The sequence below is a fragment of the Ammospiza nelsoni genome, chromosome 11 (assembly GCF_027579445.1).
Source record: "Ammospiza nelsoni isolate bAmmNel1 chromosome 11, bAmmNel1.pri, whole genome shotgun sequence".
NCBI classification, from domain to species: domain Eukaryota; kingdom Metazoa; phylum Chordata; class Aves; order Passeriformes; family Passerellidae; genus Ammospiza; species Ammospiza nelsoni.
Window position 1 is genome coordinate 15,660,476 of NC_080643.1, and position 12,187 is coordinate 15,672,662.

General features: G+C 41.1%; 1 protein-coding gene across 2 annotated transcripts in view; it reads left to right on the plus strand.

Annotated features, from left to right (window-relative positions):
• Positions 1-12,187, plus strand: part of PRKCD (protein kinase C delta) — a 60,053-nt gene that overhangs the window by 40,887 nt on the left and 6,979 nt on the right. The window contains exons 5-11 of one of the 2 annotated variants that reach the window (XM_059479959.1): positions 7,370-7,526; positions 8,164-8,195; positions 8,864-8,949; positions 9,235-9,364; positions 9,968-10,068; positions 11,249-11,345; positions 11,656-11,786. In XM_059479959.1, coding sequence (XP_059335942.1) covers positions 7,370-7,526; positions 8,164-8,195; positions 8,864-8,949; positions 9,235-9,364; positions 9,968-10,068; positions 11,249-11,345; positions 11,656-11,786 — 734 coding nt within the window. The remainder of the gene's footprint in view (positions 1-7,369; positions 7,527-8,163; positions 8,196-8,863; positions 8,950-9,234; positions 9,365-9,967; positions 10,069-11,248; positions 11,346-11,655; positions 11,787-12,187) is intronic. The other variant, XM_059479960.1, reaches the window with a different exon arrangement.

The window sequence follows — 12,187 nt, forward strand, 5'->3', positions numbered from 1 at the left end:
ACCCAGCCTATGTGCTTGTGGCTCTGGTGTCTAAGGAAAGTCAACACTTTAAAGCTAAATTTTAAAAAAATACTTTTTCAAGTATTTTTCAAGGGATTTTCAGGAGTCTGTAAATGGGAGCTTTTCTCAGGTTTGCATTTAAACTGCTATAAGCCATTATATTAGGAAATATTTATCTTGGTCTTTGTCATAGTTTCCTGTGCAAGGCTGTTTCATGGGGCAATGGTACTCTGATCATACATATCTAATGCAATATACAGAAATCAATTTCTCCTGGACACCCAGAAGTTTCTCAAGCAAACCTGTACAAACCCAGTTTCTGTATTTTCAGTTGTTTATTTAATGAGATTGAAACATATTTCCTCCTCTCCACACAGACATGTGGAAAAGTGGAGATGGCATAAGTGAAAACCTTCCATAATTTATTATTAGCTGTTAGTAGGAAGGTAATATAATTGTGTTCTGAAAGTACTATATTAATATTACTCAGTAATCAAAATAATTTAAAAATAGATACAATGTTCTTGCAGTTCTTTTTATTGCCTTTATTAGGGACTGCAGATGGTGGTAGATGAAGCCTAAATACCAATCAGATCATTAAGTCATGCATTTATATTCTAATTGGCAAGTTAATAGTCACATCTTAATGCACTTTTTTGACCATTGACATTTGCAATGAGTTCCTATTAACCTTCTGCTTTAAATGAAATTAGTCACCAGTACATTTTTGGTAACTAAACCACAGAGGTGATGGAAATTGCCTTTCAAGACTTTTATACATCTACATTTTGTGAAGGAAAGTCACTCAATCTGATACTTTATTGTGAACACTGCAAATATCAACATATTTTAACAAACTACTCCTCCTCAAGGTTGTAAACCTCCCTTATGTCAGTGTGTAATGCTGCTAAATAGGCAAACACTGATTTTTGGCTCATCATTGCCCTGCTGTAAATGTTCTCTCCAGTTAAATCAGCACTTACCAGTGTGAGAGCAGAGAGGTTTGCTGGTGCAGTGCAAGGGTGTTTGTGCCAAGCTCCATTCCCCACCCTGCTGAAACCCTCAGGGACAGCTCACATTCCTTCCTGTGCACTTGTCCCTTTGCTCTCCCTCTGGCCTGCCTTTGCACACTGAGCTCTGTGGTAGCTGTGTTTCTAAAATACTAAAAAAGGTTTGTTCTGAAACTGGTATTTCAGCTGTTCCCTGGTTTATTCAAAGTATTCCCTGGTTTATTCTATTGCTGCCATTTGTATCTTTGAGTTATAGGTGCTACCTTTTGTTTGAAAAGCTCCAAGCATTTCAGAAAAGTGACTAATTCTTTCTTTGGCTTGTTGTGCAAACTGAAGCTGCTGTTTTTCAAACCTTTCTTCTTAGTAGCAAACATTCTGCTACCTTTAGAGAAAACTGCTTTCCTCTGCTGCAGTGGTGCAGAGCAGAGAAATAAGAATGTTACTGTTCCATTAACAGGTATATTCTTAGAGCAAAAAAATCACAGAATAAGCTGGTATTAATGGTTCTTCCATGGTAGACTACACTGAGACTTTTCATTTGAATATTCTTTTTCCAGATTGAGTCCTGACCAGTTAATTTAGAGCTGCATATGAAAAGTTGTACCAATCTTAATGTTTTTTCTTCCTAGACCCTATAAAATGGAGACTGCAGAGCCCTGACTTAGAGTTGTCAAAAAACATTTTGTCTTCTGTACTGTGATTTGAATATGAGTTTGTGCTGAAACTCAAAAGCTTTTCTCCTAGTGTGTGAAATGCGAGAACAGGGTGTTAACCTCAGTTTTAATTTTGAAATTGTTTTCCTTCTACCCCTCCTTCTCTCGTTGTAGTATTGAAACTAGGTTGTAATTCTGTAAAGCAGCTTTAGTTTTAATAGGTGGGAGTTGAAATAAGTTTAATGCTTTGCTTGGTCTTTGTTTATTCAAATGTGGTTAATGACCTCGTGGAGTAAGAAAACGCAGAACCTCACTCTCCTGAGTGTCTTGTGCAGTGTGAGCAGCTGTGGGAGTGTGCTTGTGCCTTGGGTTTGAATCCTGAATTGCTGTTTTGCTGGCTACAGCTTCCTGCAGAAAGGGGCAGTGAATTTTTTCTTTAAAATGCCATTAGAAGTGCCAGAAGGTGAGTAATTTGCATACAAACTTTTGATATCTCAATTCTCTGAATTCTGGGAGAGAGACATGAACCAGAGAGCCGCATATATGTTGAATATGTTGTTCTCTGTGTGTTGAGTGTTAGGGAAGCATGAGACTTCAGCATTTTTCTGAGTTATCTGTGAAAAAATAATAGGATATATAACAGATTTGCCATTTCAGTCTGGAAATTGTATGGGCCGATAGTAAGGTTTAAAGAAACTATCTCTATGGATGAGGTGTGTTGTGGAAGGATGGTCACATTTTTAATAAATAACAGTGATGAGGGCTGAGGAGCCAGAACTGAACCTTGTAATTGTACATGGGGATGTTGGTCTGATTTAATAATTTAACTGAGAAAATGCTGTTTCTAGAATTTTGGCAAATGTGGAGGTTATTCAGTGGCACCTCCCATCTCTAATCTGCAGCAGAAATGCAATTGCATGAATTGAACAAAAACATCTGCGGGCTTTATCTTCTGATTTTTCTTTAGGAGAATCAGACAGTTGCAGGTGTAGTGATTTCATAGATAACAGGTTGGTGTGTCTGTGGTTCCTAAGGTAGCTAACATGCTGTGTGGAGCACAGCAAATCTGATATAATTTGCTCCTTCAGTAGAAGTTTGAGATGCTTGAGATCTGTATCTTTAGATCTGTATCTGTTATTGAGGTGCTATATCTGTTGGTTTTGCTGTGTAATTTGAAAAAGAGAAAAGACCCATTTTCCAGTTTATTCCTGATTTTATCACCATAAATGAGGTACCAGAGGTCTCTGCAGAAGCATTTAGCAAAACGCTGAGCTGTACAACAAGAGTTCTGTGCACTGAGCATGGGCTGTGTTCACAGTGCAGCTCTGGGTGGGTGGGAGCACTACAAAGGCTGGAGTGTGTTTGGTTTGGGGGGTTTTTAAACCTGGATTGAAAAGCAGGGCTTGTTAAAGCTGGTGCTTTGTTTTACACTTCTCTACCAGGCCATTGGTGTCAGTAATGCCTAGGAGAGGTCAAACACACACACATATTGGCCATGGCAGGACTTCATCCTGGATTTGTCCAAGGCCAGGCTGGATGGGGCTCTGGGCACCCTGGTCTGGTGCAAGTTATCCCTGCCTGTGGCAGACATTGCAAATAAATGCTCCAACCCAAACCTTTGATCCTCTGAAGAGGAGTAGCACAAAGACCAGAATGATTTAACGTAGCAAGTTCATGTCACAGAACTGTAGGCTTTGGGAAACTTCTACTTCTGTAAATGGTTTCTTGAGGTTTTTAACATTTTAATCATTATTAACTGATGATCTTTAAAGCAGTTTTCTCCAGGACCAGGTTAAAGAGCAGTTTGCCTCTGAGACAGTCCATGCTGGGAAAGTCTCCTTTCAGGAACAAGTTTTCCATTTTAATGATTGCTCTGAGAGATTAATATTTTTCTTGACCTGAAGGTGCGCTTAACTTTCAAACAAAGCCAAGTGCAAGGCTGCAGAACAGCAGAAGGAGACAGACACTGAACAGAAATGTTAGTGGGGTTTGTAATTAATTATAAAGTTTCAGACAAATCTCAGCCTGAGCAACCAGCTCAGAAAATTCCTTTCCTGTCCCTGTTTGAAGTCCTGGTTCCCAGACTCTGACAGTAGCACTGTTCTCTTTTCTCTCCACAAACAGCACCATGAAATGAGCAGGTTAAAATGCAAAATGAACTCTGAAGAGGGTAAATATTTTTTTCAATTCTTTTTTTAAGAAAAACTACTAGGGGTATCCTGAGGTTGTTTTCCTTTGTTGTTGGACTTTTGAGGTTCATTTGAGACGATGTGACATCTCACCTTGAGGTTCATTACAGCTCAGCAGAGCCCCAGCAGTATTATTGTGGTAAATGTTTTCCAGCCATGGGTTGGGTGTTGTGTTGGTGGCTTGGGCACTGGGAAATGTTCAGCAGGACAGGCCCTGCAGCTGAGCAGAGAATGCAGGGGGGGTTCACAGCAGCCTGGGGGGCTGCACTGCCAATTCCCAGCCCTGCTTCGTGGTTTCTGCATGAATGTCCAGCACAGAGGAGTTCTGGGCGTTTGTGTCAGATCAGCTGCGAGTTTTGAGAAGACACCTTGAAATATACGAGCATGTCAGTGATAAATATTAACCACAGCTCTCAGCAGAGGAAATAGATTATGTTTAATGGTGTGTGCTAGGTCCAAAATGATTAATGTCAACTGCAGGCTGCTGCAGAGGTTACCTGGACCCTAGCTGCTGATTCAGCTGTTCTGTACCTGCTCTTTTCTGACCATGTGCTGTTCATGACAAACATTTCATTTATGGAAATCCTGGCTTGCTTGGAGGGGGAAGCAGGAAGCAAAGTTTTTCCCTTTGTGTTTCTCTATCTCCATCATCTCCACCCTGCATCCATACAGTGGTGGTGAAAGTTACTTCCCTGCAGTTGTTGATTGTCTCTGAAATTAAACCTTTATTCTCCAGTTAACTCCATGGTGGGCTGAGCTGCTTAAAACTTTTCTGGAGCAATACACATTAGAGGCAATTTACGCATTAAAAATAACTTGTTAAACATGCCCACAGTAAATTGAAATTACGCCATCATTTCAGAGCCACCTCAACTCCAGATGAACCTGACTCACAGCTGCTCTCCAAACTCTGAGCTGCTTCTGAACCAGACAATGTTTTCAGCTATTCTTTGTTATATTGGTTGGTTTTGGCAAGGCAGCTGGTTGTAAAGTCTCTGTGTTCTCACGTGGAGATTTTGAGGTTTTGATGTGCTCAAGCATTCTTCCCCATTAAAGTATACTTAGGGAAAATGTGCAAAATAAAAAAAAAATTAGGAAAAATCCCAAAGTGATTAGTTTATATAATTACCCTCTCAAAGAAATAAGTGTCAATCTCGTGTATTTCTCTTAAGTTTGGTATCAGGGCTTCAGACAGGGAGGAAACATTGGTGTTTCCTATAAAAACAAGTTTTGTCAGAGAATTCTGCACACAGTATCACCAATACTAAATTGCTCCATGTATTTCAGCATGAGATGTTTGTTCCTCACTGAACACTTGGTTTGCTTGTTAGGGACTTCAGGAAGGCTTTTGTCTGGTAATTTGCTGCATCACAGGTGATCTCCTCAGAACACTGCCATGAAGCAAAAGGCCTTTCTCTGCTTCCTTGCTGTTACTGATTAAATCTCCATACCAAGACATCCTTTGCTGCAGCAAACAATGTGAGGTATTGCTGCCCTTGTTTCCCTTGCAGCACACCGGTGTGGTTTCCCTGAAGCATTTGAGCAGCAGTGGGTGAGGTCTGTGTGTTTGCTCAGCAGGATCAAACACAGATAGCACAGTTTGCAGACTGCCGCAAGCTGAAGTGCAGCAGCTGAAGAGTTTGTGTTGGCTGAATTCAGCAGCCTGTTTGAACAAGGAAAAGGAATCCTGTTCCTGGAGGGACAGGGGTGGCTCAGGGATTGTCACCATGCACACTGGAAGGTCCTTTCAGGGGCTGTCAGGGTGGGTTTTTCTCTGAACCAGGTGGCAAATTTCTCAGAAAAGTACATTAATAACGAGTGGCAAAACCTGGAGACCTTTTTTGAACTTTCTTTTCACTAATATGCTTAACCTTTCCTCAATACCTGAGCTGATGATGCCATTTCTTTTCTAAGACAGCACATGCTGCTGCAGTGTGGCTGCTGCTGGCTGTGACAGATAAATTAGTTTGGGACACTCAGAAAGGTGCCAGATGACAGATTGTGTTCCAGGTTCAGCACTCTGCTGGGGTAGCAGTGGTGGCAGCCAGCTAAAACAAATGACAAGAACCAAGTGCACTTAGCAGCCAGAAAACCAGAGCTCCTGGGTAACTCTGTACTGAGCTCAGGCATTGCACTGAGTGTGACTTGGCAAAGGACACAAATCTGCTTCTGTCAGTGCTAAAAGCAAGGCTTCCCCTGATAGTGATAAAAGGAAGCAATGCAACAGAGCAAATTAAAAAAAACTATTATATTGACAATGGGAAAAATGCTCCTCTGGCTCTTTCCTTACTCCGTTGCTGTGGAAATTCCCAGCCTGCACACACCAATATGCTTTTGCCCTCAGCTTTACAGCACTTGGGACACATGAGCTATGTCCACATTTCTTCCAGGCTGGGACCCACAAGCTGCTGGCCAGAGCTGATGGAGTTAGCAGTTGATCAGCTCCTCATTGCTAGTTCAAGCCTTTTTCTTTTCCTGCTGGATGGGATTGTCCCTCAACAGACAAGAAATGTGTTCTCAGGTTAAATCAGTTACCCAGTCTCTTGATATACCTGCATTGGGTTACCTCTGCTACAAGCCCCAATGACTCAAAAATTCCTACTTAAGACTAAATAGTCTGTGTCTCAGTCTTACAGCCACAAATTTGCATTTTTATAAAAGAAACTCAGAAGCTTCCTTGGAAATGAGTGAAAATAACCATAACCTCTAATGAGGACCTGTGTGAGCCAGCTGAACTTGGAGCCTCAGAATTTGTTTTTTGTTTTATTCCTTGGCCTAATGCTGCACATGATTTCTATGTGATCCAGTATTAGATGCTGCAATAGATGGGAGCAGGTAGTATTATTGTAATACTGAATAATTTGACTCTATGGAGGCTAGAAGGGGAAAGGAATGAGACTGTGACTCGTGGAAAGACAAAACATGAATGTTATGAAACAGCAAAATGGAAATGTCTAACTGAAAATCTCCTTTGTCCTTGCTCCTTAATGATCCTGGAGGCTGGAAGAAAGTCACCTTGCATTAGGATGGCCCTGTGGTCACCCAGAAGGTCCTGCAGCAGTTCATCTGAATTTCTGCTGTGGTCCTGGCTCAGGAGGGCCTGTGGAGCAGCAGGATGGAAAGGCTTCTACTCACCTTCCTGCTTCTAATAAAATACTTACTCATATTAAACATAAATCACAGAACACAAATCATAGATTTGTTTTTTCAAGAAACAACAGTGGTTGTCACTTCTCTATCAAAACTGTGCTCCATCCCTGCTCTTTGCCCTCAGTTCATCAGCTGAAGGCTTTTTCTGTGTGGGCAGGAGTGGGAAGGGCTTGCACAGAACACCTTGGGAAGCAGTGTGGGCTCCTGAACCACCCCTGATGGACTGAAAGTCTGCAGAATGCAGGTGTAAAATGAACAGAAACATGAGTCAGAAACAGGAAAATAAACTGAACATTTGAGAGAAGCAAATATTAACCTTTGTAATACCTGGAAGTATTAAAAGTGTGTCTTCTTGTGTCCCCCTCAGACTGCAGACAGTCGATGAGGGACGACGAGGGGACAGTAACCATCAACAGGAGAGGAGCCATCAAGCAAGCCAAAATCCACTACATCAAAAGTCATGAATTTATTGCCACCTTCTTTGGACAGCCTACATTTTGCTCTGTCTGCAGAGACTTTGTATGGTAAGAAAGAAAATCTAAGCTTCCCCCACCTCCAAGGGCTAAATTACTGCAAAGTTTGCTTCAGATATACTCAGGCAAAATGACAATTAAATTTGTGTTGGGAAATTAAAGCTATATACTCAATAAGAGCATTTTTATACCTGAGAACTACAGTTGTCTTTCACACTGAGAAATAGAGCTTGAACATTTTGCCACTGAAATAATAGGCAGAAACTCCATCAGCATCAGGTGATATCTGGTCATGATCATCAGCAGCTCTGCTGATGAGAACAAGAGGGGTGGGTCTGAGAAAATAATGGCCAGGTTTGAGATGTGGAGTGACTGATGGCAGCCTAGAGACCCACAGAGGATTTGGATCCCTTTCATAGTAAGGCTGGTTTTGTCCTAAGTTAGGTTGGGAGGATTTTCCATGTGATTGAAACCTTGGTTTTTTCTGGGTTTTACTCCTAATTTGCTGGTCTATCAAATACAGGACCTTATCTTCTAAACCCTGCTTTCCTAAGACAGAGGATTCTGATTACCAAAACTTAGACCAATGTATTAATTGGTTGTTTGACATGGTGAAAATAAAATAAAAATCAGCCATCTTTTCTTCCAGAAAATGTTTTTATTTCCTTTTTTATAATTTGTTTTTCAGGGGACTCAATAAGCAGGGATACAAATGTAGACGTAAGTTGATTTTTAAATTTTTTTTTTAATTTCTTCTTATGCTGCTTTCCACATGAATCTGGAGATCATGAAAAAAATTTGTAGATATGCATGGCACAATGCATCATCATTATTTTTCTACTACAAAAAGTAGTAGAAGTTTGATATCAATTTTGCACAATAACCAAAGGAACCTATGATTCCTACCTAGGATTCCAGTATCAGATTTAGACTTAGCTATTCTTCTCAGAAGTGTGTAATGCTACTGAAGAGTTACACTCATTTATGACAGCAGTTTTTTGTGAAACCTTTTCTAAAGTAAATTACAACTATTGAGGGGTTTTACAGCTGAATTGAAAATCACCTTTGACTTGGCATAGATCTGTGCATTACTCCAAGCAGGGAGGAGCTATCAAAGTGTAGAACTCAAAAGCATAATATTGTCCTTCCTTCTGTTATCAAATGCTGGAGGCATTGGTGATTTAGTTTAGAAATAAAGTTTATGGTAAAAGAAAAGGGGCGGAGCAGCCAGTTTAAAAAATATTATCTTGATAGAAAATGAACTTTTTGTGTCTATTGTATGATGCTAAAGGAATGTGATTTTCACATTCTGCCATAAATGCAAATACCTCATCCCATGTATTTATTATCTGAATGAATCCTTTTTTCTCCTTGTGCATGTCTTGAAGAATGCAATGCTGCTATTCATAAGAAATGCATTGATAAAATCATTGGGAGGTGTACTGGTACTGCAGCCAACAGCAGGGACACAATGGTAAGAGCTGAAACAATATATTTAGAGTGTAATTATGTAATGAAACATTGCTGAACTAACAAAACCTTGCACAGAAGCTGACAGCTCCATTTGGGAGATGCCTGGCTGTGCAACCCAGGGTTCTGTCTTTGCTTAAAGCTGCGCAAAGTCCTGTAACAGGCAGTGGGCAAAGCTTCCAAGTGAGCCAAGCATCTGAAAGCTCAGTGAGGGTGGGTGCTGTGTGTGTGTGGGCAGAGGCTGTGGCAGGGAGCAGGGCTGAGGTGACATGGCTGTGCCTGTGCTCAGTTCCAGAAGGAGCGCTTCAACATCGACATGCCGCACCGCTTCCGCGTCTACAACTACATGAGCCCCACCTTCTGTGACCACTGTGGCAGCCTGCTCTGGGGACTGGTCAGGCAGGGGCTCAAGTGTGAAGGTGAGGAGGAGGAGGGAGCTGGCATTCTCTGTGCTTTTCCAGTGTTCCCCCACTGGGACTGCTGGTGGTGCACACTGTGCCTTTCCTTGTGTCGGGTAGGGTGGGATTCGTCTCGTCCGTATGGGGTGAAAAAGCTTTTGTGCAAAAGAGAGACAGAGGCACTGGGCTCATGGGACAGCTCAGGTAAAGTGAGCTGCTGAAGGAGCCAGGAAACACTGCAAAGGCGTAATCTTGAGCATTATCAAAATTACTGCCTTGGGAATAGCTGAAATTTGGAGACTGACTCAACGTAGCATCTCAAAGTGCATTCAAAGTGTTTACTGTAAATATTGCTTTTATAATTCCCCCACAAAAAGGCAGTATGATCCTCATTGTCACAGATTTTGAGAATAAAGTAATGATGATTGGAGGTTTTTTCCCTTGTGAAATGTTTTTTTAGCCTTCATTGTGTTAAAGGATAAAAACTACAATTTTGGTAGCAATGACAGGTCCATGTCCAGTCTGGTCTTAAAAAAGGGTTTCTGAACTGCACAGAACACCCCTGTTTGTTGTAATGTCAGCATTTTCCTGATGCTTGGATAACAATCCTTACATTTCTTTTAGAATGTGGAATGAATGTGCATCATAAATGCCAGAAGAAGGTGGCAAACTTATGTGGAATAAACCAGAAGTTGCTAGCTGAAGCTTTAAATCAAGTTAGCCAGGTAAGCTTTATTGCCTTTTCTCAGGTAATTACTTGTTTTCAGAGCATTTGGGAGCTTTCACATCATCTTTTCTGCATCACTTTTATGGGAAACTGTATTTGAAAAAGAGGAAATGCAAACAGCTTTGTCTTTTTTAATTTGACACTTATAGAGACTAACAAAGATATCAATAGCTTGAAACTGAAATAGGGAAGGGGGTATGCCACTTAAAGAATTTTTTAAAAGGTGTGTGGCTTCCTGAAATCCAATATTGTTTTTCTGCTGTGCCAAGACTTTTCTGTTCCTTTCTGTTTAGTGGGCTAATCAGTGGCATCAGAATGCTGCAAATCTGTTTTTACGTGCTTCAACTTTAAAATTCCACTTGAATGATAAAATTAAGTGAATAAGGGGAAATATACCAGCTAGTCTCATTTTTTATTCATCTGATATAAATATATATACATATATATTTACACACACACAGAAAACCCCTCTGGAATTATTGCTGGCCCCATAGCTTGCATTGTTCATCTCCTGCTGCAGCATGATACTTTGTGGTCAGCTTCTGCAAATAAAGATTCAGACACAAGCTCTGAAATAAAACAGGAAAATATATCACAAAGCCAACAGTGCTTCCTCTGAGATGTGCACTCCTAAGCTTTCACAGGATATTTGCTTTGAAAACAATGAGAGCTGTTGTGGCAGCTCTTTCAGGACACAGGAGCTCAATCTTTTCATTACTGAAATTTGATCTCAGGGATCTTCCATATGTAAAAGTTGTTTCCCTGTGCTAAGGACACATCCAGATATGGCTTCAGCATGTCAGTAAAACAGTGACTCCCATCTCCTCTTTCACATGAGCAGACATCCAAGGGGACATTTCCCCACAGTTCAAATCCTTTCCACTGTGGTTCAAACCATTATACCTTTAACAATTTTGCAATGAACAATGGAACATAGACTGTTCAGGAATTTCAGTGACTTCTTTTCTTGCTTGAAGGAAATAAAGCAAATGGCCGATGTGAAGCTGTAAAGAAGGTGACTAAATAGTCTGTGAACCAAATTTCTTGAGAAGAATACATACTGGGAGTTAATAATTAAAAAGAAAGGTTTATGCTGCCATCATGTTACATTTAAAGCTATTACTCTATTTCTAAAGTAACAGTGCTAATATAATTTCAAATGTTCCCCTTCTCCCCAGAGATCTTCACGCAAGTCTGATTCTGGATCTGTAGAAAGTGTTGGTATTTATCAAGATTTTGATAAGAAGCATAAAGCTCCAGGAGGAGACTCAACAGGTGAGGAAACAGACAATGTTTCAATACAGCCACTTACCTACCAGACAATTTAAAAAGTTATTCATCCTTACTTTGTGTTAGACTCTCTTTTTTTAATAAGTGCTGTTAAAAGAAGCAGCATTTCTTTCTTTTTACCATCTCCTGGCCACATGAAAAGTTTACCCAGGACTTGTCCCTTATGTTTGGGTTCACCAGTAATTCCAGCAGCAGAGGCATTGCAATGCTGTGTCAGCACCTCATTCTTAGCCAGGGCTCTGAGTCCTGCAGGGTTCCTGCATCCCCTGAACTCTGCCCTCCCTGTTTTTCTCAGCAGATAACAGCGAGTATGACAAGCTCTGGGAGGTAAACTCAACCAAGCCAGTGCCAAGAACTGCAAGGAGAAAATTCAACATAGACAGCTTTGTCTTCCACAAAGTGCTGGGCAAAGGAAGCTTTGGAAAGGTATGTGACAAACTGAGTTCAGGTGTCTGCCTGACTCGATCTCTGCAATGCGATGGGCTCCTTCCTTCAACCAGAAAGGTCTCACAGCTTCTTGGGTCATCTTCTAACAGAATTGTATGTGGACATCTTTGTCAAAGACACTGGAAATTCATCAGCTGGATCTTGTGTGAACCCCAAAGTGATTATAGGGCACAGCAGTTTGTCAATGTTTAGCATAGAGGCAGAGGAATTGCCCTTTAATGCACATATCCAGTGCAAATGGACATTTTAGCTCTGTTCCCTGCACACAGAAGCAGCCTCCCCATGGCCCAGTGCAGTGGCAGGGGATGTTTGGGAGGGCAGAGTGACCTCCACAGGCTCTGTCCACTGCTGTCTCTGAATCTGCAGCTCCAGTGAGAGAC